General features: G+C 55.8%; 10 protein-coding genes across 10 annotated transcripts; 4 read left to right on the forward strand and 6 right to left on the reverse strand.

Annotated features, from left to right (window-relative positions):
* Positions 1 to 239: 239 nt before the first annotated feature.
* J3D65DRAFT_663479 (putative small nuclear ribonucleoprotein) lies at positions 240 to 1,160 on the reverse strand (the record flags this gene model as incomplete). Its single annotated transcript, XM_066802670.1, has 4 exons — positions 240 to 413; positions 564 to 679; positions 758 to 826; positions 968 to 1,160. The coding sequence occupies 4 exons, from the start codon at positions 1,158 to 1,160 to the stop codon at positions 240 to 242; spliced, it is 552 nt and encodes a 183-aa protein (XP_066659450.1).
* A 447-nt stretch (positions 1,161 to 1,607) lies between these two features.
* On the reverse strand, positions 1,608 to 4,904 carry J3D65DRAFT_581229 (GAS2 domain-containing protein; the record flags this gene model as incomplete). Its single annotated transcript, XM_066797711.1, has 2 exons — positions 1,608 to 3,390; positions 3,679 to 4,904. 2 exons carry the CDS (start codon positions 4,902 to 4,904, stop codon positions 2,007 to 2,009), a joined length of 2,610 nt encoding a protein of 869 aa, XP_066659451.1. The 3' UTR covers positions 1,608 to 2,006.
* Positions 4,905 to 5,052: 148 nt separating this feature from the next.
* J3D65DRAFT_608843 (uncharacterized protein) lies at positions 5,053 to 6,727 on the reverse strand. Its single transcript, XM_066798627.1, has 3 exons — positions 6,260 to 6,727; positions 5,653 to 6,191; positions 5,053 to 5,593 (listed from the first exon to the last, which is right to left on the reverse strand). The coding sequence occupies exons 1-3, from the start codon at positions 6,335 to 6,337 to the stop codon at positions 5,539 to 5,541; spliced, it is 672 nt and encodes a 223-aa protein (XP_066659452.1). The 5' UTR covers positions 6,338 to 6,727; the 3' UTR covers positions 5,053 to 5,538.
* Positions 6,728 to 7,396: 669 nt separating this feature from the next.
* Positions 7,397 to 8,558, forward strand: J3D65DRAFT_608849 (uncharacterized protein). The gene has a single exon (XM_066798628.1). The coding sequence runs from the start codon at positions 7,550 to 7,552 to the stop codon at positions 8,192 to 8,194; it is 645 nt and encodes a 214-aa protein (XP_066659453.1). The 5' UTR covers positions 7,397 to 7,549; the 3' UTR covers positions 8,195 to 8,558.
* A 639-nt stretch (positions 8,559 to 9,197) lies between these two features.
* J3D65DRAFT_546023 (uncharacterized protein) lies at positions 9,198 to 9,695 on the forward strand (the record flags this gene model as incomplete). Its single annotated transcript, XM_066796796.1, has 1 exon — positions 9,198 to 9,695. One exon carries the CDS (start codon positions 9,198 to 9,200, stop codon positions 9,693 to 9,695), a length of 498 nt encoding a protein of 165 aa, XP_066659454.1.
* A 3,110-nt stretch (positions 9,696 to 12,805) lies between these two features.
* J3D65DRAFT_9499 (uncharacterized protein) lies at positions 12,806 to 13,994 on the reverse strand. The gene is made up of 3 exons (XM_066804269.1): positions 13,694 to 13,994; positions 13,533 to 13,632; positions 12,806 to 13,470 (listed from the first exon to the last, which is right to left on the reverse strand). Exons 1-3 carry the CDS (start codon positions 13,789 to 13,791, stop codon positions 12,919 to 12,921), a joined length of 750 nt encoding a protein of 249 aa, XP_066659455.1. The 5' UTR covers positions 13,792 to 13,994; the 3' UTR covers positions 12,806 to 12,918.
* A 94-nt stretch (positions 13,995 to 14,088) lies between these two features.
* On the forward strand, positions 14,089 to 18,641 carry J3D65DRAFT_608863 (SNF2 family DNA-dependent ATPase domain-containing protein). The gene is made up of 2 exons (XM_066798629.1): positions 14,089 to 17,051; positions 17,099 to 18,641. Exons 1-2 carry the CDS (start codon positions 14,266 to 14,268, stop codon positions 18,174 to 18,176), a joined length of 3,864 nt encoding a protein of 1,287 aa, XP_066659456.1. The 5' UTR covers positions 14,089 to 14,265; the 3' UTR covers positions 18,177 to 18,641.
* A 783-nt stretch (positions 18,642 to 19,424) lies between these two features.
* J3D65DRAFT_608865 (histone acetyltransferase MYST2) lies at positions 19,425 to 23,615 on the reverse strand. Its single transcript, XM_066798630.1, has 5 exons — positions 22,728 to 23,615; positions 22,587 to 22,666; positions 22,487 to 22,534; positions 21,349 to 22,415; positions 19,425 to 21,298 (listed from the first exon to the last, which is right to left on the reverse strand). The coding sequence occupies exons 1-5, from the start codon at positions 23,171 to 23,173 to the stop codon at positions 19,604 to 19,606; spliced, it is 3,336 nt and encodes a 1,111-aa protein (XP_066659457.1). The 5' UTR covers positions 23,174 to 23,615; the 3' UTR covers positions 19,425 to 19,603.
* A 177-nt stretch (positions 23,616 to 23,792) lies between these two features.
* On the forward strand, positions 23,793 to 24,276 carry J3D65DRAFT_663486 (uncharacterized protein; the record flags this gene model as incomplete). Its single annotated transcript, XM_066802671.1, has 5 exons — positions 23,793 to 23,840; positions 23,894 to 23,986; positions 24,049 to 24,055; positions 24,100 to 24,194; positions 24,250 to 24,276. 5 exons carry the CDS (start codon positions 23,793 to 23,795, stop codon positions 24,274 to 24,276), a joined length of 270 nt encoding a protein of 89 aa, XP_066659458.1.
* A 27-nt stretch (positions 24,277 to 24,303) lies between these two features.
* Positions 24,304 to 25,832, reverse strand: J3D65DRAFT_608871 (arylamine N-acetyltransferase 1). Its single transcript, XM_066798631.1, has 2 exons — positions 24,984 to 25,832; positions 24,304 to 24,927 (listed from the first exon to the last, which is right to left on the reverse strand). The coding sequence occupies exons 1-2, from the start codon at positions 25,430 to 25,432 to the stop codon at positions 24,366 to 24,368; spliced, it is 1,011 nt and encodes a 336-aa protein (XP_066659459.1). The 5' UTR covers positions 25,433 to 25,832; the 3' UTR covers positions 24,304 to 24,365.
* Positions 25,833 to 25,853: the final 21 nt, after the last annotated feature.

Below are 25,853 nucleotides of genomic sequence, written 5' to 3' on the forward strand. Positions count from 1 at the left end.
CATCTCTTTTTTTGCAGCCGAGGAGCGGAGTCCGTCGTCGCCGCCGCCGTCGACTCCTAGGTATTCCCTCTCTCTGTCTTTCACCTTGTTCTCTCCGCCTGTCGGCCACTTGCCGCAGGTGCGAATAGATGTATCGATTCGCCCGTATATCAGAGAGCGCACTCCTCCGTGGCAGAAGCCATACCACGCACCGCGCCGCAGCAGAATGGCGCGCGTAGTCTTAAAAAGCGTGGTTTGGTTTAGAACAGCGTCTCGCCGCTCTGCTCGCCTTCGAAGCCGTGGGTCTGCAGTTTGGCGCGGCGCCGCTTGTCGCGCTTCTTGCGCTCCTCCTGCTCCTGTTTTTGCAGCGCAAACACCTTTTCGATGGGCGCTTGCTCGAAGGGTTCGGGGATGTAGTCGTCCTTGTCGAGGTCCTGTTTAAGGCATTGCGCGAGCGGTCAGCAGCTGTTTTTCTCTCTCCTCTTGGTCGCCGTCACCAATTTTCTCTCTCCCCCCTAAATTGTATGCTGGGATTTTGGGTGTGGTGTAATGCAAGGTAGAAGCGCAACGGAGCGGTCACGTACGATTTCTCCCAGCAGCAAGACGTTCTCGCCGCGCACGAGGAAGATGCCGCGCTGGATGTCGGCGTACAGGTTCTGCACGTAGATGCGCTCGATCGTGTCCTGCAGGACGAGATTTGCTGGATCAACGCGTCAGCAATCCACGGCTCTTGCTTCATGTTGGTGCACCCTCTTCGTAACGTCCGCGCCCCGCATACCGAATTGATCCCAACTCCGCAGCACGCCAATCAGTTTGCGCCCGTCGCGCAGCGACACCATAAGCTTCTCTGCAGCACGAACAATACGTCAGCCCTTGTTCCCAAAGTGCCCCGTTTGCCTGGAGCCAAAGCGAATTGGCGCCTCGCAATGCTTTTGGCCTTATTTCTCTCCCACTGTTGCCAATTGGCCTGGTCCCGGGTCTCACTGACTGTCTGTCAAGTCCAGCAGCTGCGCGGCCGTCGTGAACATCTGCGGCGGCAGCTGCGGTACCGTCATGGGCGGCGGCGGCGGTGGGCCGCCCGGCTGTTGTTGCGGAGTCGGCGCGCCGGGCACCTGTTGGTGAGGCGGCTGGGGCGTGCCACCCAGGGCGGGCGAAGCGTCGTGGATGGTGAGATTCTCCATGGCGATGTGTTTGTTCGAGGTCGAAAGGGTTCGGTCGATGTGAAGTGAGTCGGTGGTCAGGTTCGCTAGCGGGGGAGGATTCGAAGTGGAGACGCGTTTTCAGGGAGAGTCCATGACCGCCGGTAAGACTTTTGGTGTTGGTAGAAAGGGCGTTCGTCGCTGAAGATTGCAGTGGAGACTGACTGGCTGCGCGCAATCGGCTTGTTGCTCTTGGTCGCTGGTTGACGTTATGGACCAAAACGGATAGCGAGCGGTGAGTCGGCCCGCCGCCACGACCAGAGCCCGTGCGCAGGAGACAGCCAACGGAATACCTGAGGCACTTGGTTCGCTTGGGTGCACTGAACAGTGGAGGGGAGCAGACCGCAACGTGTACATACTCAGTCCTTTCCAATTTTCATGCTCCTCACCCTTGTGTCTCTAAAAATCGCAGTTCAAGCCGGACGCTGTCAATTTTGCAAGTAAGTGTTTATTGTAGACACCTCGAAAGTGGTCCTAGAAGCTCCGACTAACCCAAGAATCGAACAAAGCAAAGGAATAGTAGAACGCCGTCCCCTGGCATGCAGTGCCCCGCACCTGATGCTCGTCGTCCTTCATGAGGGTATCACAAGTCGAAGCGTCAGTCAGTTACCTATGCCTGCACGTCACCGTTGCTCCGTCCCGGAAGCCCGCCACCCAGCGTTCTGTTAAGCCAAGACTGCCTCTCCGCGGTTATACCAACCCGCCTCTCTAAGCCAGCCTGAAATGGATATCTCTTGATGCCAGAAAATCGCCCAAAAAACTCCAGGCCTATGCAGGACCGAACAAGAAGAAGGAAATACAAAACGAAACATGGGCCGGTCAAGCCCTTTAGTGACCATGCTTCTCGGCATGCTTCACATACATTTTCTTTGTGGGAGCCGGTTTGGTCTCATCGTTAATGTGGAGCAGCCTGGCCTGGTTCATCATGCCCTCGATCCACTCTAGCTTATCCTCAGAAAGGTCGTGCTTTTTGGTGTTGGGGCCCGCCAGTCCGACTTCAGATCCCGCCCAGGACCTCTGCGACCCAACAGAGTTTCCGAAATCTTCTCTTCCCATAGAGCTGTAGTTCGACATGGCGCTCCCAGGCCGGGATCTGGATGCGGGTGTGTTGCTGTTGCCAGTCGCAGGAGTGCCGAGGAACTTGGACTTGTTGGACTTGTTTGACTTGTTGGAGCCGGCATTGCTGTGTGAACTGGTCGGCCTGACGCCTTCGGGCGTGTGTTCCACCCCGAGAATCTCAAACTTGCTGTCAGATACGACGCGCCGGCTGTGGTGTTCGACGTATTGCCGCAGGTACTCTCCCAGATCAGCCCATCCGCCTCCAACACGGACCATGACTCGCTCGCCATTGGGTCCAACGCGCCGCACAAACAGCTTGATGGGCTTGTCCTGGCCAGGTTGAATGAGATGGTACAGTTTGATACCCGAGTCTCTCTGGAAATTACGCGCATTGCCGGAGCCGTGTTCAGACTTTACAGGAGACAAGATCATCGAAGGCGTACTTGGTTTGCGAGAAACACGTAGGGACGAAGGAGGACGTGAGCCAGCGCGAGATCCCGAAAAAGTGCGAACCGATCTGGATGCCCAGTCCGTGGGCGAGTTGTCTCCGCCGGAAGAAAGATGAATTGGGGCATGGACCGAAGTGATGATTTTGCGAATTTGAGCCTCCAAATCCTGCGTAGCGCTGGACTGTCTTCGATGTTGGTTCTTTCGAGCAAGGCGGAAGGTCGGTTCTGTCGGGGACAATGAGCTCCTTTCAAAAGGTTTGGAATCTTCGTCCGAGCCGTGGCCGGCGGAAGTACCAGAGGTTTGCCGACCCTTGGCACCGCGCTTGAACATTGCGGAGTTGAGAGGAGGGCGAGCTCTCGTGTTCCGTCCTGGTAGAGCGCGAATGGACGGAGAATCGTCAGGGGTGCCAACGCTAGAATTGGACCGCATCGAACCGACCGAGCGATAGCTACTCCGAAGTTCACGTTCTGGCGTCGTCCCGGCTGAGAGCAGATCATCATCCGCGTCTGAGGATGCTACGGTTCCGGATTTTCTTGGAACACTCTCGCCTACCATCCTGTCGGAAGAACTCTCTTCAACGGCAGGCTCAGCTCTGGCCTGATGTCGTCCATTTTCCGGGGAAGTTGGAGTTGAAGGAGAGGGGGAATCGTTAAGTCTTCGCAGATTGCCGCTTTCCTGCTTCTTGGAAAGAGGTTCGGCGAGGCTGAAAGCCCGGCGAGTCTGGGCGGGTTCGTCAGACCCCTTGATGCTTGAGCTCCTTGCACTGTCCTCGGATTCCTCTGCCTCGTCGCTGTCGATAGTGTCGGGGTTCAACGTAAAGACACGAGAAGGACCAGGTTTTGTCGGAGTGCCTTCAATCGTTTCCAGTCGGATCTTGGGCGCGAGCTTAAAAGGAGAGATGTGCACTTGCGGGACAGAGCTTGACCGATTCCGCTGATGACCCCGGTCATCCTTATCCGCGGGAGAGTCAAATCCAAACGTAGTGCTGGACCTGTTGATACCCGGTGAAGGTTCTCCGGACCGGCCCGAAACCTTGGGTGAATCGTTTGATGTTTCGGATAGCAAGGAAAAGGGACTGTCTTCTGGCGACAAGAAACGACTGTCTCTAGGGCTGGTCAATCGGGTTCCTCCAAACGGTAGAGGCTGATCAGCACCGCGAGCCGAAGTTGGACGGGTCAGTCTCTCGGGCGGCCGAGACATGAGCATGTCGGCTTCGAAGATTCGGCGCTGAGCGTCGGAGCACCACTTTCCATATTCGGCCTCGAGTTCTTCAAAATCGTCTATCCAATGGTCCGGGAGCGAGTCGTTCATGTCTTCGAGGGAATCGAGCATTCGGTCAAGTTTTTGTCCAAGGCTTCTGACTTGAGTTTCCAGTACACTGCGAATCGTCTCGGCGGCTTCTTTCCACTCGGCCAGAGCCTTTTGCGATGGCTCCAATTCTTTTGGAGGAATCAGAGAGTCCCACCCGAGGCGCAGGGCCTTTTTAGCCTCCTTCAGGCCGCCCAGGAATTTGGGAACGTCGCGCAAGACGGCGACTCTCATGGTCCATGTGCGCGACAATTGGTTGAGGTAGGATAGACACGGAAGAGCTTGTAACATGGTGTGGGTCACGACATAGGAAAAGTCGTCTAGCAAGTGCAAATCGGCGCGCTTCTTTCCCTCGGATGGTGCCGACTGCCAGCGGTCCATGGGATACATGTCGAGAATGTGTCCTTTGAGCTCGTCCATGTTGAGATCTTCTAATTCGTCCTTGATCTGGTCGAGCCTCTCCCCATAGGCCTGGACACGGGCAGCGGGCAGCGAGCCCCAGTACGCAGCGCGAACGGCATTGGGCCCCGATGAATGCTCTGCTATCCGATCCAGCTGGCGAGGCGGCTCCTCAAACGTGTCGGGCCAGGTCCATTGTTCCAATTCGGCACACCACGACTTGATCTTGTGGGTAGCCGAGGCAACTCGAACACCCAGGTCCTTTTCGGCGGGAGACGCGTTGGAAAGCGATGCGAGGAGGGTTTGGTCGTTTGGGGTGGTGGCGGAAGAGTCGACGCCCTCGGTGAAAGCCTTGAGGGTGGCCGAGGGAGAAATTGGCCATGCGGCGTCGAAGGCGCTGACATTCCGGCGACGATCGCGCGTGGGCGAAGGTGAGGGAGCATCGCCGACTTTCCTGCGGTCGAGAACGGGTGCGGAGAGGGACAGGGCGCTGGGGGGGCGGGAGGTCATTGCGGCGGAGGAATGATCAACTCAGCATTGAGGGAGCTGTTTGTCGAAAAAGGGCGGGGAGTCGAGTGTTTACAGTGCGGCAGGGTGCGGACGGGAAGAGGTGGGTGGGATGGCAGAAGATGGGGAACGCGTCGCGCAGGTGTGGAGGGTGCCGAGCCAGGATGTTCGTTATTTCACCTAATTATTGGATCTGAGACCACCTCGCAAATGAGAGCGCCCATGATGATTGGCGCCGGTGATGAGCCGCCCGTGGGTGTGCCTGGACGGACCTGGGACTGGACCTGGACCTGTCGCCCTAACAGACCTGTGTGTTTTGTTTCCCGTCAAAACAATGACATTAACCCTTTCCGTCCCTCACGTCCTTGACACTTGACAGCGCATCGTCACTCTCGCTGCTTGCAGCATCCCCCCGCTCCTCGCAAACGATCCGCGCATCAGCTCCACGTCGCGTCCATCATGTCCACTGCGCTAAAAAGGGGCCAGGTGGATCTTCAGCCCTGCAGAGGCGATCGTGGAGGCTGAAGAAACAGAGACTGTCTTTGCCGGCTCATTTGTTTTTCAAAGCAATCTTGATTCTTCTTATCTCAACCTCGCTCAAATCGTCTCGTCTACGCCCCACGGTCCCGGCCTCCACTCAGTGCTTTGCCTTTTCTTTGGCCAGCCGTTCCTCGCGAGCGACCGCTTCAACCCTGCCATCTTCGCATCAGCGCCAAATTTACTCGAGAGTCCCCACGCCCGGTTCGCTTACCTCTGCAGCGCGCCGAAACCCTCAATAAAACACGAGGTGATCCACTGCCACCAAAGCCCGCTGAGCATTGGCACGTTGTACCTTTCCAGCTTACGCGCCAGCACCACGCTCTCGATGAGGTGGCCTACGACCATGCCCCAGAGCACCACTGGCTGCACTGTAGCCGTGAAGGCGGCAAAAGCCGGCGCGTAACCCAGCACGTTGTCATGAATGTAAGATCCCGGCAGTGCGTTGGCGCGCCTCGACACGAGGATAAACGACAGGATGCAGACTGCGAAGACGAGCGCGTGCAGTCCGCGAGGTCGCGTGTACCTCTTGACAGTGACGTCGCTCCTACCCAGGCCCTCCAGCGCGTCCTTGTCCAGCTTGACCAGACGCTCGCGAGCCTCGCGCCATGACTTCATCGGAGGGTTCAGGGGGATGGTGTGGTGCTTGCCAGCCGCCGCGATGGTCATGGACTCCAACGAAATATCTGCGAGACGAGCGTTTCGGGCCTTGTAGGACGAGACACTGCAAAAGTGCTCAAGGTAACGGCAAACCTTGACAACTCAGCCACGGCGACGCTGGACAGGACAGGACAGGACAGACGCAGTTGGAAAAGGCATACCGAGTCATGATGGTCCGCGTTCATGTGGGAGAGAATGCGCTGCTTGGCGGCAGCATCTTGCGACTGCGAGTCGGCCATGGCGGGTGGTTGGCGGGGGGGAGCTCGCTCGCTGTCACTTCACCGGAGGCGATGAGGTGGCTACATTAGCCGCTGTCGGAGAAGGAAGCCAGCGCTGTCCAGAAAAAGTCGTGGCCATAATAGCGCGCATCGGATCTCGCCAAAGACGTTCATCTCAAGCGACCACTCGACCGATGTCTTGTCAGCTCTTTTTTCTACACCGCAATAGATTCAACCTCGGGGAATCGGCTCGTCCGTGTCGAGGCGTGTACAAGCTCCCGCGCTCGCAGGGACCAAGATCCGAGCGATCTCCCGGAGGACAGAGAGTGATCCCGTGAAGTCGCGTCCTGGAACAAGCTACCAGCGCGACGACAAGACAGTGCAGTGCAGCGAAAACGGGAAGAAATCCGAGGTCATGCGCAGAGTCTTCCCAGCCCCTTTTGTGATCACTAACACACCAACGTCAGACTTGATCTCAGCTACTCGGAATCGACGCTTTGCCACCAGGTGCAACGGTTAGGCGTAGCACCAGTGACATGAACATGTTTGCTAGCTCCGTCTTCCCGGCCCCCCTCCCGTGGGAGCTCCCTCCCGCCCGTCCTCACCCTCCCGCCGGGACTAGGTTACGTTAGCTGCTGTGTGAGAACTTGACGTGAACAAGGGTCCTGCAGCTTGGCACCTGGGTAGACGAGAGTTTACGGAATGCTCTCGTCATTTCTGCAGCGCCCACCATCATGATCGATCCTGTCAGCCGTCCCCACTAGGCTGAGACGCGCACCCTGCCTCCGACATTGAATCATAACTTGCCGAAAAGGCACCAAAGACGTTGCGCATGACGCTGGGCTGTCTGCCAAAACTTGGAACGGTGCACGGATTCCCGCAGTGGGCCTGTTAGCACCGCGCCGACGAGGTGCGAGATCGAGACCTTTTTCCCCCACCGCCATCAACCCTGCCTCTCCACCTGCTGGCTTGCGTCAGAGGCTCCCATGCCCTCCAGTCTGTCCTGCAGGGGTCTCAATGGCCATGAGCGCAAACCTGCTGCTGATGCACCAAGCATCTTTTTCCCCCCGCTGCCCCCCGTCATTTCCTTTTTACAATCTTTCGTACCTGAAGTCTACCTCTTTTCACATCTCCTCTGAACAACTCTTCCTCCGCTCCACCAACAACCAATCTCTTTGATCAAAAGACCCCAACCAACCAAACAACACATCTCTCTCCTCAACCATCAACACCATGGCGGACAAGACCGAAGAAACCCAAGCCTCTGCCGGCGCTCAGGGACAGGCCTCTGGTTCCGGTTCCATTGGAGCCCAGGGATCGAGCAAGACGGCCGAGAGAAAGAAGCCGCAGAAGCTCGGTAAGAAGCAGCCCGAGCCACAGCAACAGCCTACGCCTGAAGAGTCGCCCGAATCTGATGACGGCGGAAAAGACGACGAGCCAGAACCAGAGCCCCGCCAGCAATCACGGCGCCGCCAGTCGCGCGGACGCGGCCGTCGAAACGTCCCCGACAGCGACACGGAATCGCTTGCGCGCTCTGATGTGTCTACCTCTGGAGGTCGTCGCAACCGCCAACGCCAGAGGCAAAAGGGCAAGCAGGGCGGAGGTCCGCTCGACGGCATCTCCGAGGGGCTTCCCGGCGGAGACCTTGTCAATGGCGCCGGCGACCTGGTGCAAAACACGGCCGGCAACGCCGTCAACCAGGTCGGCAACACGGCTGGCCAGGCGCTGGGCGGGCTCACTGGCGGCGGCAAGAAGGAAGAGGAAGGCGGCGAGGATAGCAAGGGTGAGCAGCTGCGGCTGCGCCTGGAGCTCAACTTGGACATTGAGGTGCAGCTCAAGGCAAAGATCCACGGTGACCTCACGCTTGGCTTGCTGTAAGTAGCGGCAAATCCTCGATGCAATTCATCGCTCGATCATTTGCTGACAAGAGTTTAGGAACTAAAGCAAGAGCGGCGTATGTCGAACGAGCGGGACGGGTAGCAGCGCCGGTAGCTTGCAGATTGGATGCATGTCGTTTTCGTTGTCTTTTCCATGTTTTCTTTTTCCTATTTTTTTTTTTTCGATTTCTCCGTAGCAGCTAATATTCCGGGCATGGAGGAGCGTTACGATTGCACGTCAGACATGGGACGATTTTCCTTTGGCGCACGGGATGCGGCTGGATTGGCTTCCAGTGTTGGACTTGGTGTATGTTAACATGACCAAAATGCTACGCCTGTCTTAGCTCTTGGAATGGACTCTCGACGGTGAAGAAAATAACGAGCGAGTGGGCTGCTGCAGTGTGACGGCGTGTACACCACTGGGTAGTCTGGTCTGAGGTTGGACAGGCGGATGTGCCGCGATGGGAGCACCCCTGCTGGCTTCTCGAAGCGCTGCGGCTGCGGGGCGATGGCTGGCAAGCGCCGGCCACGATGCTGGTCTCTTTCGTCACCGGCCACTGACGCCTGAATCACTCGGCCAGCCCAGGATGCCCGCTCCCAGAGCCCCCATTGACGTCACGCTCGAAACGGCCGACGTCCAAGCTGCCCGCAGCTGCATGATGGCTGTGGTGGCCATCAGGTTCTGGCTGCTTTTCGCCTCCTGCTCTGGCCAGACCGCCGTCACTGAAGTCCGGTCTCTCCCCCTGTCGCCCTGGTTAGCCTTGGTGTCATCACCCTCTCTTCTGCCACTGTGTTCCCGCGTCTCACCACACCCTGCACCCTCTCCGCTTTCTTCCTCTCTTGCTCTGCTTCTCCTCCTCACAACTACTACTACAACTCGCTCGTCTCTCAAAATTGCTTCTTCCTCTTCCAGACAAGAAAAATCATACAGTCGTGCCACATCCGTCTCTTCGGCTGCATCATCGACAACTACCCCTTTCTTTTCAACAACACCCTCATCCGTCATGTCCGACTCTGAGAGCGACCACCGCGAGGTGCCCGCCCAGCGCACCATGATGCAGCAAGAAAAGGCCATGAACAAGTACAAGCAAGACCGCCGCGAGCAAGGGCTGCAATCGAACCGGTCGCGGTCGGCCTCGCGACGGGCCCGCCGCCAGCGCATCCAAAAGGCCATCTCCGAGGGCAAGTACATGAAGACCAACAGCCTCGAGGCGCTCGAGGAGGCCGACGCCAACGGCGAGCTGCAAAACATGGGCATCTTCGAGCGCATCGGCCCCGACAGCACGTCCATGGACGGGCCCGTCACCCACGCCCGCGCCATGCGCGGCGAGATCCCCATGCGCGGCACCAACCCCAACCAGCCGTACCGCCTGGACCCGCAGCAGCAGAAGAGCAGCCTCGACGACACCGACGGCCTCAAGCTCAAGCTCGAGGCAAACCTCGACGTCGAAATCGAGCTCAAGGCCAGCTTGAGAGGCGATTTGACGCTTAGTCTCTTGTAAGTTCTGCCCCCCTTCCCGCTCTACACCCGTCTCCCCACCCCCTTGCGCGCGTACGCACCCCCTACCTACCTACTCCGCTTGTTTTGTGTTGTCATCCTTGATTGACGCACGACTCCCAATTTTCTTGCGGTCTTTCCAGCGAGTAAAGATACGAAAAGAGAGAAGTCATGAAAAATAGCGCGCGCTCTCCTCCTCCTCCTGTTTTCATTACAGCCTTTCGGCTGATCTGTTTCCCCTCGTCGTCCAGAGAATAACAAGCAATGCTCCTCTGTAGTGCGTGATCGACATGTCGTCAGCCAGAGCACGATCGACCACCACTACCTCCCTCCTTTTTCCCTGTGCGAGCGAAAAAAAAAGAGTCGGTCAGTCAGTCGGTTGGTCAATTGGTCGGCCCAGTCAGTCAGCAACTCGGCCCAGTCTTGTCGTTCTCGTCACTTGTTGCTGCTGCTGCTGCTAGTCAAATTGTTTTTGCGCTGCTACCGCTGCTGCTGCTTTTACTGGCTTCTTTGCCTCTCTTGTCTCTGACTAGCAGTAGCTCCCACCTCCTTGCCTGACCAACTGACTGGCTGCCTGGTTGGCTGTCTGCCTACTACTACTGGCTCTTTTCTTGCGCGCGCGAGGGAAGAAATTAACGAAACTCATTTACTCTTCGATCGATCGGTCGTCGTCATCGTCTTCGTCGTCATCGTCGCGAGCTACAGGGGCCTCAAATCGGCATGGAACGTTTTTGGATCTCATTTGGGTGGTAGTGGAGGAACCGAGAAAGATGGAAATGCCCCGTTGATGTCCTCACGACGTTTGCTTGTTCGTCTTTTCCTTGTCCTTTCGTTTCTTGGGTACCATTTCTTCCTCAACTTCTGTTCTGTCTCCTTGTTTTTTTTGGCTCCCAAATGGATGGTTGGCTGTTGGACGGATATCGGTGTTTCAGAATTAATGACTGTCTTCCTTGCCATCATCCACCATTCATCCTCGGCCGTCATCTCTGTCTTGCTTGAATAGCACTGTCGTCAGTACCACCGCCAAAGGCCCGGGGGTCCAGGGATTGAGGCACTGAGAGACTGCTCGCGAGGGCAACAGAATCTGGTCGGTCAGTCAGTCAGTCAGTCCGTCACCCAGTCACCTGGTGCCCGCCTGCCTATTTTTCTGTCCATCTCTCTTGGCCTGTCTCACAACAAGCGCATCCATCCGCCCATCCGCCCACCTCGCCCTTTTCTCAACCACCCTCAGCGGCACCACCATCATCATCATCATCAGCGTCATAACCACCATCGTCATCGTTTCTGTCGCATTTCGGCGTTCGGATGTTTTTTGCTCGTCTCATTTCCCTTTCCAGCCGCAGCACGGGACCATATACATCACTACATTAGCAAGGAACTGTACCTGGTAGGCCAATCAAAAGCTTCCTTCTCACCGCACGTCGTTGGGACCTCTTTTGTGTTTCGTGTCGCGCTTTCCCTTGGTCTAGTCGTTCGTTGTTTGGGACTTGGGAGGTCATGCGGAGGCAAGTGAGGTAGGTTGCACGCAAAGGGGTCGCTTGGTCGCTCGCTTCTGTTCGGCTCAAGGTAATGGACAGAGCCGTGTGGTGGGACCGAAGCGAAGGAGAGAGAGAGCAAGAGGAGAGAAGGGGAGAGGCTGAGGATGCCTCATCTGAACAAAGGTCAGTCGGCAGTCAGTCAACTCGGAGGCGACACGAATCGACGTGACGAAGACAACTCGCTCACCTTGTTGCCTGCGGCCCTTTTGCCCTTCTGTCACGCTTCCCTGCTTTCTCTTGCCTCCCTCCACTTCTTCTCTTTTCATCATGCATAGCATCTTTTTGTGCAAGTACTCGCCAACCAGCCAGCTCTCCTCTCCCTCGACCAAGCGCAAACGGGCACTCAGTCACCTCAGGTCGGCACCACCGCACAAGACACGGCCACAGGACACTCGCGTGCGGCAGACCGATGCATGAAGAAAAAGGGGAACGGGACAAGACAAGACAATAGACGATGCGATGGGATGAGGTGAGGTGAGGTCGAGATTGAGTGTGCGCGCCAAAACCTGTCGACCGGCGCCAGGCCCACCGCACCACCACTCCCACTGCTACCACGAAAGGGTGACACGCGGGACCCAAAGCGTTGGTGTACCGTATCCGTGCGTACCGGTACTGTGGGCTGCGCTGTGCTGCGCTGTCTGTACGACCACACCACCGCTACCACCGCTACCACCAGTCACCACCACACTCAGCTTGTACTGTACATACGTACATCTCATCTCCACCAAGCAAATTTGGTGCAGCGCATGCACGCGCGCACTTTTGACGCGTTCCGCTGCCCGGGCAAATGATTACGGACGGGCCGGCCGGATTGCAGCACCCACACGCGCCCACACACTGTTCGGGAGTGCCGACTGTGGGTTGGTTCATCCCTTGCATGCTACTTAAGGTACGAGGGTACCGTAGCTACAAGTAGTGCGGTACCCACACCACCACCGTCAAGGCGTTGTGCGTACAGTACCGTACGGTACCTGGCTTCCGTTCGCTGCTTCCATTGTTGGTGCGTCATGCGCGGCGACTCCGCTGTCTGTCAGGTGCGAGGTGCGCGGACCTTATTTGGACGTCTGTCTGTCTCTCAGTGTGTCGGGCAGTCAGTGTTTTTCCTGTCGAGCTACTCTCATCCCTTTATTCGATACCTCGCTATGTCGCAAGCGTCAGCAGACAGACTAAACGCGTTCTCGTCGTCAATTCTGAGCGAGCGCATGACCTCTGTTTCTTGCAATGGAACTGTGCCGCCCTGCACCCATTCAAGGATAGCGATAGCGATACAGGATAGTCAGATGCTTCATCCTGCCTCTCTCTCTTTCTTTGTTTCTTTCTCGCCCTCTCCTTCACCGCATCCATCCATTCGTCCATCCGTCGTCTCTCGAACAGTGGATTTGGAAAAAGGGGCCTGCCCGGTTGCCGAACTCAAGATCCCTCTCATGCACCAGACAGCCTGGAAAAACTCCTTCGCTTCATGAGTTTGCAGCTCCTTTGAATATACCGCGCGTGTCCATGCCTTCAGATCCAGGTATGCTTTGTCCATGTCCGCGTCGAGTGGGTCGACAAAAGGCGGTGCGAGACGATTTTCGGACAGGACGGTGAACACGGCGGCCATGGCGAGCACTTTGGCGGAAAAGGCAGATAGCGTTTTGTGTTTGCAGCTGTCAGGCAGTGAGCGGATTAGCTCGCTGGCTGGAGATGGAGTCAAGAGAGGCGGGGAGCGCGACGAGACAGCACACACGCTTGCAGGCTTAACCAGCGAATTTGCTGGCTTGATCCGCGAATTTGTTGTATGATATGCGTCGGTAAGTTCTCGATGAGCGTTCTGCCCCTCTCGTCTCCACCGTGTAGAGGCGCCTCTGTGCCATTTTCTTCTCCCTTTTCAAGCGGTGGCTCCAGCTCCACTCCATCACTCGTTGTAGGATTCGAATCATCTTCATTCGGGTCTTGCGATTTCGCACCTGCGACGAGCAACGCTCGCGCCAAGTACATTTGGTCGTACTGCACTGGTGTGTCGAAATGAATATCAAAAGCCAGGATCCTCAACAAGAGCGTCTCGGTCGCATCGATGGCGTTCCGTAGAGAGCAGAACAAGGGACAATCAGCAAGACGTGAAGATGAGCACTGTTCCAAAGGCGGAAAAGGACCCGGCGCTCCGCGACGTAGCAAGCGCCACGCCACAATGAGAATCTTGGGTAGCGGCTGCGGAAAGTCGGTCATTTTAGCTGCGAGGTGAAGACAGGTCAGGGCGAGAGTCTGTAGCATCAGTCACGTCACTCCCAGCTCGGGGGTTGGAGTTGGGAGAGAGCGACACATACGTGGGCGTCAATCTGAGGACCTGAGAAGGTTTTCGTTGGTATTTTTGCTTTTAGAGAGCGTTCAAGGTAGGCGTAGGCGAGTGCAAGAGTTTCGTCTTTCCTATCCGTGGCACACAGAGTCAATTCGGTAGGATCCGCTTTTCCATCATGGTGCCACTGACATATGGAGCACGCGCCAAACTATGTTTAGCAGTACGCCAGGATTGGGGATTGGATTTGCAATCTGGAGCCCGGGAACACCTGCGTAAAAGTCGATCATGATTGCGGCGGAATGGTTAACCTAGCGAAAATAACGAATGCTGCAGGCGAGCGGATGGGTTTCGAGTTTGAGCAGTGCGTCGTTTCCAGGAGCCGCTCTCCCAGGCTAAGACGATGACAGAAGCTTGAAGAATTAAGTGAGCTGTGCATAGAACATGTGGGTTGAGAGGATTGAGTTCATGTCATGCAAGATGGATGTCAAGGTGTTTGTCGGGGAGACGCGTCGGGCAGTCGCGTCCCGGGACGCACGCTAAGGAAGCGACCAGGTGGTCCATGCTCACCTCCCCCAACATCGGTCCCGTCCTGCCTGGCCCCCGGAGTCTCTTCCCGCACGGCATGCTTTCAAGCTTTTCCATCGCGCCTCACTGTCGACCAAATTGTCTGCCTCGCGCTCCCCGGCAGTTATGCACGTCTCGCACAACCTCACTTATTCTCCAGCCACGAACGTTGTCGCGTGGTTCCAAGTTCGTCCCGTATGACGCCATTATTGAGCGTAACGAGCGCGAGCTCGCTGCACACCGACGGCCATGCCTCTACCCGCCCCTCGGGGTCAAATACTCCTGCAACCTCCCAGTCATCTGCAAGCACCCTGGTCACAAGTTCTTTCGGTGCCGCTGGACTCTCGGGCGCTTTTTCGACGCTGCAATACCTGCCACTCGGCTGTTTCTTGGCTACAATACCAACGGACCTCGATCTAACCCACAGCGACAACTGGACTGAGCTCAGCACCGCCCACTTGGCAAGCCCTTCATGGGAACTTGACAATGATTTACGCAAGCATCTTGTTCAACTACTTGACGCCCAATGGATCCGCGCTGAATCTTCCCGTCACGTGGAACAACATCCTACAAATGTTGCCGTCATTCGCCTGTGGATTCTTCCCCACGACGTTGGTCACGCAACTGTCAATCGGAGCGCTAGAAAAGTCCATTTAGCCCTGGAGCATGTCATCCAGTCGGTCACTATTTCGACCGATGTGTGGCACAATGTCTCGATTGACTGCACCGAAAAATTCGACCCTTGGGCGTGTCCAGATGAGTCCTCTCTCTTCTACTTGTTCAATACCTTGCCTTCACCCGAGCCATCGCCTTCGAGGGTGGAAAACCTGTATTCCAAAGCAGCCATGCAGGATCTTTTGGACTCAAGAGTAGAAGGCCTCAAGTCAAAACTCTACCCGTTTCAAGCACGATCGGCCGCGCTGATGCTCCAGCGTGAAGCATCTGATGAGCTTTATTTGGACCCACGTCTAGAGAAGAGGCGAGCGCCAAACGGACGGCTCTTCTACTATTGTCCTCGGAATATGGAGTTTCTTCACGCTCCGCGCTTCTACTCCTCCCAGAAATCTGGTGTTCTAGCCGAATTGATGGGCTCTGGAAAGACAATCATCGCTCTCAGTCTAGTCTTGGCCACCAAGAACCACGTTCCTGCCATACCACCACAACACCAAAGGATTCCAGTGCGAAAGACAGTCGGGACGCTCTTCGACATGGCAGCTGCGGCCGTAAACCGTCATGCAATCCCATGGAAAACCGTGCTTGCTTCACACGCAGCCGAGACCGGAGAATTCCTCACTGCATGCGAGAAACAGCTGGAAGCCAATCCTCCGATTTATGAGATCCCATCGCAGCCCATAAGATTGAATAGGAATACGACGACACCAGCTCCTCGGAGGCTTCGTATATGCGGCACTACCATCATCGTTGTGCCCTTGAATCTGCTCCATCAATGGCACTCTGAACTGCAGAAACACGTTGAAGAAGATATACTAAAAGTTCTCATCATGGACCATAACAAAAAGCAGCTGCCGCCTGCCGATGAGCTTGCCACGTTCGACGTCATCTTGTTCAGTAGAGGTCGCTTCGAAGCAGAAGTCAGAGATGGCTACGATGCTCAAGGACGAAAGTCAGCCGACTACAAGACCCCATCAGTCTGTAATTGTCCTTATGTCGGTTCCAGCCGAGTTCGGGATTGCACGTGCTTCAGGGAAAACGAAGTCTACGTGTCGCCTTTACGACATTTGCATTTCCTGAGGATCATGATTGACGAGGGTCACTCCTTTTCTTCCTCCAACTCCAATGCCGTCCAAGTGGCCCAGAAACTGGTTCATGCGGAGCGGCGCTGGGTGATTTCTGGTACGCCCGCAAAAGATGACTTGCTTAGTGTTGAGGTGGACCTTGCTTCAAGCCAGTCTACAACAATGGAAGAAGACATGCAGATTCTGCGCGAGGCGGCGCTGGAGAGGCGCAAACGTTTTGATGGTGAAGAGTCTAACAGTGCTGCAAGAACTTTAGGCACGCTGGCCACTCACTTTCTTCAAGTCCGTCCCTGGTCTGAAGGAGCGGATTGGATTGAGCATGTTTACCGGCACGAGCATCCCAAGAAGCGGACTCTTTCGGCCTTTTCCGAATGCATGGGGAAAACCCTGGGACAGCTGCTGATCAAGACACAGCCAGCAGACATGGAGCGCGACGTGGTCTTACCTCCCTTGAAGCACTCCGTGGTCCGTTTGAAGCCGAGCTTCTTTGACAAGGTCACGGCCAACCTCTTTGTCTTCGTGCTCACAAACAACGCCGTGACGTCTGAACGAACTGACGTCGATTACCTCTTCCATCCAAAGAGCCAAGGATCGAAGAATCGGTTAATCACCAATCTCCGGTTGAGCAATTTCTTCTGGTCTGGCTGGCGAGACACGGATATTGGCAACGCCGTCGAGATTGGTTGCAAATACCTGCTGAAGAAGGATATCAACTGTTCTGCCGAAGACCGCGAAACGCTGGAAGCTTGCATCAAGTTTTCCGAAGAATTCGTCCTCCGCTCTGAAAGCTGGAAAGCCATGAGCAGGACGCACGAAGTCGGTCTCTTTGTAGACCACTGGCCGGAGAATTCACCCACGTGGGCACTGGCAAAGGATAATCCTCCGGAGCTTTATGGAGCCACATTAATCCACCAGGCCCAGGGCCACGTGAATTCCCGATTGAGCGAGGATCCACTTGAAGAACTGGAGGCAGCAGGTACGACTGCTGTCAATTTAATTCTCGCACAGTCCCAAGACTTGGATGAGCCAGGAGAGGGCAATAACAAGCAACTCATCAAGGGCATGCCCGCTTCTGGTATTCACGCAGAACTTTCTGTTGAAAGAGTACGCAAAGGGGCCGCTACAAAGATCAAAAGCCCACAGAAGGGGAAGGGTGCCAGCAAGACGTCGACTAGAGGCAAAGCTGCGAAGACGCCAGCCAAAGGTGCACGAGCAAAGACAGACAAGTGGGTATTTGCACCTTTGGCAATTGAAAGATAACTAATGCATTCAGAAAATCCGAACCGGCACCACCGCTCCCTACACCGCGCAAACGGCCAGACACTGGCATCGAGCTGCCATACGATGCTCCTCTGGCACTCACTCGCATAATAGGCACAGTCTCTGCGAAGCTCAGCTACCTGCTTGATCAAATCTTAGCGTACTACCAGGACGAAAAGATCTTGGTCTTCTACGATGGGGATAATACTGCATACTACATTGCCCAGTGCCTGGATATCTTGCACATCAAGCACGAAATTTATGCCAAAGGCATCTCGAACGACCACCGCTCGAAGTACATTGTCGCCTTCGCACAAGACCCAAGCCTGCGCGTCTTACTCATGGACGTCCGTCTCGGTGCGCTCGGCCTCAACGCCAACTCGGCTTCACGCGTGTATTTTGTCAACCCAGTCTGTCGGCCAAGTATTGAAGCGCAGGCAGTCAAGCGCGCGCACCGCATCGGCCAGACAAAGCCTGTGCATGTCGAGACCCTCATCCTCAGTGGTACGATTGAAGAGGCTATGTTTGAGCGCTCCAAGGCGATGACGCGAAACGAACATTTGGAGGCCAAAACGCTGGAAGATGACGTCCAAATCACGGACATCATTCAAAATGCCAAGCTCCTGCCCATAACTGCCGACGAGGCCAGTGGAGACAAACAAATGGCTCCGCTGAGCGTGCCGCAACAACTCTTTGGCCGCCCTGGCCGCATGGCTGCAATCGGAACTCCTCCCCGTTCAAAGAGATTGCGCACAGAGAACGTTCCAGATGAAATGCCAAAACGTCAGAGGGTCCATCGACCCGAATTGGGCAATTACTTTCCAAATCGAACCATCACAGAGCCTCCACCAGGCAGCTACCGAGCGCGCGAGCGACAGGAATTCTGGGATACGTATTTGAGCGTACCACCGACCTCGAGCACTTGGATGGCGACTCCTGCTCGTCCACTCGAGCCCTTTGCGCCGGTTGCGCCCGCAGTGCCGTCGGTGGCGCAACCGCCAATGCCGATGGAGAGTCAGATAGGCGAGGAGCAGGGTGAAGATAGGAGTACTAGTCTGTTTGGCGATGGTGGCGGCGGCAGCTGGAGTTGAGAAGAGCCTTTGGCCGGGTCAGGGTTCGCATTGCTTCTTGTTGTGCTAAGGTTTGGTCTGGCATGGCCGGTTGGTTGGCATCACATTTGCATTCACAGCTTTGTGGTTATTGTTGGCGCGGTGGTGCATTTTTTAGCGATAACCCTTTCTTACTTCTGTCCATCAGACTCTGGGCTGATGCTGGAGGTCACCGTCCTCTCTTTCCTACACCACATTCTGGTAGGTCTGGCTATATTTGTTAGCGCATTCATGACGCACGAGATTGGATTCGGAACAGTTTCTCGTCTCTTGCCAATTATGAGTGCTGGGATGAGGAGTTTACAGGCTACCATTGACCAAATCTGTGACATTGCGACGTAGTCATTCTGCAACCAGGAAACTAGCACTCATCACTGAGGAAACACGATGTCTCCTTTTCTTGCCCATCGGTGATAAGGTAGGAAAGCAGAGCAAGCAGTCAAGCACCGTTATGCTGGCATGTCAGAACAGCAGTGGAAAACGTCTACGTAGAAAGAATCAGTGAAATCGATTCAATAGTGAGACTCAGACAGACGTTCAAAGTTGCTTGAGTTGCCCGCTTAGGTCATGCGGGACCTGCAACTTTGAACGTCTAGGCAAAGAGACTCACTCACAGTGAGTGGTTCCAGTAGTGATTCCAGTAGTGAGACTCGTATAGACGTTTGAAGTTGCTTATGTTGCCCGGTTAGGCCATGTTGACTTGCAACTTCCAACGTCTGTGTAGAGAGAATCTCTACTTCACTACTAGTGATTCTCTCGTCTAGACGTTCGAACTTGATCGAATTTACCCATTTCAGCCACGAGGCCTGCAACCTTGAACGTCTAGGTGGAAAATATCACTACTAGAGAATCACTGCTAGTGATTCTCATATGCAACTTCAGCAGCTCAGCGGCCACCGTCTTCATTTCTGTCAGTCCTAATGGCATGGTCAGGCGCAAATAGCTGCCAGGAGTTCCGCTGGGAAAGAGAGGGAGATTCTTGGACTTGAAAGAATAAAGTATAAAGATCAGCAGACTAAGTAAGTACCAGGTATGGTATGGTATTTCCCACCGTCACTCCCAACGAGACCCGCAGGACAACGACCAACCGACCACCCCAGCCCAGCCCATCCCATGCGCAAAAAGTAATCAGTAGAAGAAGAAGAAGAAGAAGAAGCCATGGCAGACTAAGGTAGTTAGAGTAATGGAGAAAGAGAGGAAATGCTGCAAGTCCATAACGCCCGGCCCGGCCCGGCCCGGCCCAGCCCTTCATCAACAACCTGCGCGGCCTCCTCGCTTCTTTCTAGTCCATCCCACTAGAGTCTTCCATTATTACTCGCAGCAACAGAGCAGCGGCAGCAGCAGCAGCAAGGTCAAGCATCGCCCGGCGTCGCCGACGACGCCGCACCCAAGCCGCGCCACCAAGATAGTCAGGCATCCGGATCGTCCTCGCCCACAGCATCGATGTCGACGTCTTCGCCCTCGGCGTCTTCGTCCAGCTCGTCGACGACCTCGACAATCGACTTGCCCTTTCCTTTACCCTTGCCTTTGCCTATTCCTTTGCCTACGCCTTTTCCTTTACCCCGGCCGCTGCCTCTGCGCCCTCGGCTGAGCGCTGCGCTCGACGCGGCGTCTTCCATGTCGTCGTCATCTTCTTCATCGTCGTCGGACTCTTCATCGTCGGATTCGTTCTTTCCTCGCGTGTTCGCCTCCTCTCCCAGCCCGTTGAGCAGTTCCATCTCGCCGAGCTTGCTGCGCGTGCGCCGGACCGTCGTCGGCGGCGCTGGCCTGCCACTGCTTCGCGTGCCGTGGCCCGCGAGTGGAGTTTCGGGCTGTGCTGCTGACGAACGTGTCGATGTGCGGGCGGGCGTGCCGGTTCGTCGGGCTGTAGCTGACGATGAAGAGAAAGGACGCCCGCGCTTGCGTGCGGCGGCTCCGGGGATGGGTGGGAAGACTTCGAACCGGGTGGGAGGAATGGCTGAAGTGGTAGCGTTGGGAGCGGGAGCGGGAGTCGAAGCGGTCACTGAGGGTGCAGGTTGGGATTGAGATGCGTGGTGGAAGCCATTGGTCTTGGGGGTCGAAGGGTTCGATTTGTTAGATGTTGCCGTAGGTTCGGCAGCGTTGCTGGTGGCCGCAGTGGCAGCAGTGGCAGCAGAGCTGCGACGACGAAGTGGTGTCGTTGGACGATGCTGTGCCGATGGACTCCGTGGTTCTGGGGCAGTGACTTGTGTGGACGGCTCTCCTTCGTCTTCCTGTTTTGTAGGAACTTCCTCGGTATCTTCCTTCTCCTCAGGTGGATGTCCGTTGGTTTGTGGGGGCTGTGAGGATGATTCCTTGGCAATTTCTTGTTGAACGCCTTCCTCGGGAGCAACCTTTTCTTCTCCATCACCATCGCGCTGTGCAACAGTGTGAAGAGGCGGACCTTCGTCGTAGTGAGCCAGGTTGTTTCGTCCCATGACGTAAGGTGTCCAAACAAGGCAGTCTGGTTTGATTTGGGGGTATTTTTTGGCCTCAAACTTTTCAATGTAGAACTTGAAGTAGTCATAGTCCAACCTGAGCGCATACTGTTTCGTGACTGGATCTCTGACGAGCGCGCGCAAGCCCTCGAGTGCGGATACAATGTCATCCGGTGTCATGCCCGTTCGCTCGGACAGTTGTGTGATGCTGATGGGGCCCTTTTGGTTGATGAGATTGTAGCACAATATCAACCGCCAGTAGCTTCTGTAGGAGACCAGACCCATGTCGGAGAGAGGCTTCTCGGGCGAGCCGGTCTTCTTTTCGACCCGGGTCAAGAGGTAAGAGAACTCAATGAGCATATGCCCAAAGCCCTTTCGCTGGTGGATGGGAAGGACCAGAATGCAAGAGACATTGTTGAGACTGCTTGGGCGCTTTTCTTTTGAAAAGTACCCAACAAAATGGCAGCCATATTCGTCCGTCTCGGCCATGACGTAAAACAGAAAGGGCTCGACATCGTAGTACAATGTCTTGGAGCCAAGGAAAAGCTTTGCCAGCAGGCAGAGATTTTGACAGTAGACGGGATTTTTTCGCCCATCGACTTCAAAGAATGAGAACCGTCCATCACGGTATATCTCGTCGCCTGGCGGGTGTTTTGCGGGGCATTTGAGCTGCAAAACATTAGCAAATTCACGAACAGACCAACTTCAACACGGCTTACCTTGTGCCGCCACGCGACGTAGTCAGAGTTCATATACTTGAGACAAAATTCGCAAATATATAAGACTTTGTTTCGGCTGTACTCTTCAGGATACGGCGCGGCATGCCAAGTATCAATCTCGTAGCCTCCAAAGTTGATGCACTTGATCTTGCTGGGCGGTCCCGATACTTTGGGAGTGCGAGAGTGATCGTGGCCGGATCCCGTCGCAGTCTTCTTCTTCCAATCGTCCTCGGCCTTGAGCCGTGCTTCTTCAAATCGCTTGCGATCTGCTGCTTGAGGGAAGGTCTTACTGGTGTCGGCTTCAGCTTCCGAGAGAATGCCGCCGTATGGCTTTGACTTTGTGTCATCAGCATCGCGGTCAGGAAAGCCAAAGAACTGGTGAAAGTTGTTGTGCAAGGCCGGATAGTGTGAGACCTCGGGCTCTTCAACTGCGGCAGCGGCAGCCCTTTCGGCTCGTCTGGCACGGTCGCGCGCTCGCCTCTTCTTTTGCTTGAGCGTAGAGCTCAAGACGTCTCGGAGCTTGGTGGTATCAAGATTAGTAAACGCTATCACTAGCGAGTTTTTCGTAGATTTCATGATGAGGGCACCAGGACGGTCTACCTTCTGCGACGTCGAGCGTCTTGGTCTCGTACGCCGAGAGGTCCGGACGGCCTGGGAGCCTTCCTCCTCAGAGTCTCGCGTCTCTCCGTCTGTAGTCATTGCTCTTTGAGAGTTGACCGCTGCGGCAGCTACGGACGAGCCCTCATCATCGTCTCCACCTTCAGATGCAGTCTGCGTCTGAGAGGAGCGTCGGCGTTTTCTGGTAGAGCGCAAAGGCAAGGCCTGCTCTTCAGAATCGGCCTTGCGCTTGCGCAGAGCGCGGGAACCGTCCATGGGATCATCTGGATGGATGAGTGTGTTGAATACGGAGTGGGAGTCTGGCTTGGTGGTCCCACGAGACGTGGGCAATAAATCTCTAGTCAGTTTGGGCGCCGAGGAACGTCTCCGGGGAGCTGCTTTGGGCGTCTCTTCTTCGTCTGCCTGCAGGCCATTTTCCATACAGGAGTTGCAGCGCCAATTCTCAGCATCTGAAAAGGGTGAGTGAATGCTCGGTAGAATAAAGCGGCCGAGTTGGGAGTGAGCACAGGGCTTGGCTTACCATCATCCGTCTTAAGAGAGTTAGCGTCTCGGGCACACTGCCGATGAGCTGCGAACAAAACATCAGCGTCCAGCTCTTTCACAACAGGGCTCTCACTCACAATTGTCCCCACACACTGCGCACGAGAGATATTCTTCAAACTCCTCACTCGGGTCATGCTCCTCGTCTTGTCCGCAAAACCTGTTTTCAACAGATCAGCATCAGGCCCACCCAGGTTACAGACATGCATATCTGGACTTACACACAGCGGTTCGGGTCGAGAATCTCAGCATCAGCTTCCTCTGCAGTGTCGCTTTGGCCCTCCCAGTCATTACCAGCGTCTGATTCAGACTCGCTCTCCGGGTCTGCTTCGCTTCCACTGCTCTTGGCATCCTCCGATGAGGAATCAATCTCGGCGTCCTCATCATTCTCTCCTACGTCCAATTCATGCCCAGCTTGTATCTTGACAGCTCCAACCGGTTCGCCGGCGTCTTCGTCGTCGACCTCTTCGCCTTCGGCATCCTCGTCCTCGCCCTCTGCATCGATGTCCATGCCTTGCTCCTCCACGTTGCTCAGATCCTGCCCTGCCAGCGGCGCCGGTTGTATCATGTCCACGTCTTCCTCGTGCTCGGCATCCACATCACTGTCGTCGTCCGCAGCGTTGTTGCCTGGTCCCGGGCCTAACAGCCTGCTCGGCTCGGCGGCCATGGCGTATGACAAGACCGAGGCCAGTTTGGAAGCAAAGAAATCCAGGTTTAGATACTGAAGCGTCCGAAAGTCGCGCGTGAAATGAGTCTTGGACACGCCTTATTGCCTGCACATGCAGAGGTGGGTGTCGCGCAGTGGCCAAGTCGCGTGTCCGTACGGGTGGATTGCTCGCTATGCGCCCCAACACACGAGTATATGGCGTCTTTTAGGCATATACCGGCGTGGGTGACGGCATTGGCGGATGTTGAGGGAGGTGGGTGAGGTTGTCGGCGCTGGTGCGTGGCTGGATCGACTGCGGAGAAGCCGCGGGCGCGACGCGTTGGTCTCTGGGCGGCGTCGCGGTTTTATAGCGGGTTCTGCGACTGTGCAAATAGCTTGTGAGCTGGCGACACCGAATCCGTCGTCTGCCGGCGGCGAGAGTGCTGTTGGCGATTGTACTGCCCCTTGGTTTGCTTTCTGTCACGGAGAGGGCTCGCTCACTTCCCAAGCGGCGGCGAGCGCGCACGGACCACACCCCAAGTGCTGGACCGCAGCGTGCAGCCGTTGGCTACCTATCTACCCAGGAACAACACCATCCCGCTCCATCGCGACCAGTGCTCCTATCCGATTGTCTCTCAGAATGGGCATTCCCTTCGAGGCCCTGTTGCCCTATGGCATCATCGTTGGCGTACGTGTCCTCGCCAATCGCCCCAACACCCAATGAAGCTCACGCCATTACAGATGTTCGGCGTTTCCAGCTTCGGCTTGAGCCAGGTGCGCAGGATCCAGAACGGTGGTAAGAACTGGAGATATGGCATCGACAAATGGGACAAGGTGAGCAATCTCGCCCGCTACAAGCAATGACTGAGGATGCAAGCTGACTCTCCGTAGCAAAGTACCTCCGTCCGAACCCCCTCGGCGATTGGCGGCGTGCTAAGTGGCGACAGTGATGCGCCGCGACAAGCGTTTGACCGGCTACCACAGAGGCCAAGCCGACAGGCCTATTGCTCCCGACGGCTTCGAGCTCAACAACCCGTGGCATGTAGGTGTGCAGCTGTCCTGCTTGCGAGGTATGCGGAGGTTAACACACGGTGCAGCTCGAGCCCGGCTACACTGGCTGTTGAACAGTGCGGGGAACGCTCCCAGATCCACTCTCGTCATGGACGCACTCAGTGCAATCAGCGGCCGTTCAATTACATACAATTCAAGACTACTACTTGATTTCCGTCACCAGGCCCTTGATCCCGTCTTGCTCGCTCTTGGTCAATGCTATGCCAAACACCTTGTCCAAAGCCCCCAGTCGGTCCTCCTCGCACTTGAAGACTTGCTGCGATTCTACCCTTCCGTGAATGCACATGGTCAACTCGTTCTGAAGAATCATGGCGCCAATGAGTTCGGGGTTTTCCGGGGAATCTATGACCATCTTACTGCAAATGACCGTCTGTGTGAACCAACTTCTGGGGTTTGTGCTTGTGTAATAGTTGATGAGCTGGAAATCTTGGTGCAGCCATTCCATCTCACTGAAGCAATACAAATCTTGCCATGCGCTGTCCTGGTTCCGGCGGTACTGGTACACCCAGAGACGCTGATTTGGATCTGTGTTTCCTTCGATGTTCTTCCACGCCAGGCGCATGTGAGCTGGAGCGATTTGGGCGCAGGTATTCTCGCTCGTATTCTTGTCAACGCGTAGTGGGCGTGTTGGACCATTTGGCCCGAAACCGACATCAACGACGTGGTTGTAAAGGCCGATTGTGACCAGACAAACAGCATGGCACCTGGACCAGCATCAGACTCGGCTGCGGGGTTGGAGCATTCATGTTCCAATACGAACCATGCGCTGAAGGGCCTGTCTTCAGCCTCCTTGACTCGCGCTCCGGTGAGATAGACGTTGTAGCCCAGAGATCTCAGCACGATGCTCAGCAGAAGGTTATTTTCAAGACTCGAGCCGCCGCGACCGGGGCTGAGGACCTGCTTTGCAAAGAGCTCTTCTCCGTCCAAGGATATTTGTCGGTAGGTTGAGTAGTGGAGACTGATGTTCTCCATGGGAATGGTTGACAGGCTATGCCGCTGCAAAACGCCCAGGAATTCGAGCTTATCTGCCGGACTCAGAGGATTCACATCGTACATCCTCATGTTCTCTTCCAGACAGATTCGGTCGTAGTACTGGCGGATCTGGTGGTACGAGTACCGCGGAGCTTCCATTGCGGCAACAAAGGCGGACTCGCGATGCCAAATGTTTTGGTTGGCGGAATCATGACGTTTAAGAGCACTTTTCCTCATGATGGGAGCTTGTAAATGATAGGTTCCCTCTGGCTGGGACGAGAAGTCTCAAGTAGTGGACGAGTCATGGAGGTGGAGAGGGATGGAATGGCGAGATGCGGAGAAGCACGCAGCAGATGAAGGGAGCCATGAAGCGCAGTTCCCGAGCGGGCTACGTGGGGGTATGCACAACGGGTTGCATCATTGCTGAAGAAAACTGCGGTGAGGGCCGCCAATTGACCGTGACGGCTGATGGCTGTGAGCATGTGCAGAAGGGAGGAAGGGGTCCCTGGGCGGGATGGTCGATGACGGTGTAAGCCGCTGGGGGGTGCAGGTGCATGGTCGACGGCAGAGAATGAGGGGGCTGGCAGGCAGATGACGGACAGATATGTTTTGACCGTGACTACGTGCTAGCGTCTGGAGATTTGGTGTTGAGGGGCTC

Source organism: Phyllosticta citribraziliensis (genome assembly GCF_038025025.1).
Source record: "Phyllosticta citribraziliensis strain CPC 17464 chromosome Unknown J3D65scaffold_1, whole genome shotgun sequence".
Classification (NCBI taxonomy): domain Eukaryota; kingdom Fungi; phylum Ascomycota; class Dothideomycetes; order Botryosphaeriales; family Phyllostictaceae; genus Phyllosticta; species Phyllosticta citribraziliensis.

Coding starts and splice junctions, on each gene's coding strand:
- J3D65DRAFT_608843 (XM_066798627.1), bottom strand. CDS start 6,337: ATGGCCGACTCGCAGTCGCAAGATGCTGCCGCCAAGCAGCGCATTCTC. Junction 6,192..6,259: donor ACGCGGACCATCATGACTCG/GTATGCCTTTTC, acceptor TGAGTTGTCAAG/GTTTGCCGTTACCTTGAGCA. Junction 5,594..5,652: donor GGTTTCGGCGCGCTGCAGAG/GTAAGCGAACCG, acceptor CGAAGATGGCAG/GGTTGAAGCGGTCGCTCGCG.
- J3D65DRAFT_608849 (XM_066798628.1), top strand. CDS start 7,550: ATGGCGGACAAGACCGAAGAAACCCAAGCCTCTGCCGGCGCTCAGGGA.
- J3D65DRAFT_9499 (XM_066804269.1), bottom strand. CDS start 13,791: ATGATCGACTTTTACGCAGGTGTTCCCGGGCTCCAGATTGCAAATCCA. Junction 13,633..13,693: donor GTTTGGCGCGTGCTCCATAT/GTCAGTGGCACC, acceptor TGCCACGGATAG/GAAAGACGAAACTCTTGCAC. Junction 13,471..13,532: donor GTCCTCAGATTGACGCCCAC/GTATGTGTCGCT, acceptor CTGATGCTACAG/ACTCTCGCCCTGACCTGTCT.
- J3D65DRAFT_608863 (XM_066798629.1), top strand. CDS start 14,266: ATGACGCCATTATTGAGCGTAACGAGCGCGAGCTCGCTGCACACCGAC. Junction 17,052..17,098: donor GCACGAGCAAAGACAGACAA/GTGGGTATTTGC, acceptor TAATGCATTCAG/AAAATCCGAACCGGCACCAC.
- J3D65DRAFT_608865 (XM_066798630.1), bottom strand. CDS start 23,173: ATGGCCGCCGAGCCGAGCAGGCTGTTAGGCCCGGGACCAGGCAACAAC. Junction 22,535..22,586: donor CGCAGTGTGTGGGGACAATT/GTGAGTGAGAGC, acceptor TTTTGTTCGCAG/CTCATCGGCAGTGTGCCCGA. Junction 21,299..21,348: donor ACGTCGCGTGGCGGCACAAG/GTAAGCCGTGTT, acceptor AATGTTTTGCAG/CTCAAATGCCCCGCAAAACA.
- J3D65DRAFT_608871 (XM_066798631.1), bottom strand. CDS start 25,432: ATGAGGAAAAGTGCTCTTAAACGTCATGATTCCGCCAACCAAAACATT. Junction 24,928..24,983: donor GACAGGCCCTTCAGCGCATG/GTTCGTATTGGA, acceptor ATGCTGGTCCAG/GTGCCATGCTGTTTGTCTGG.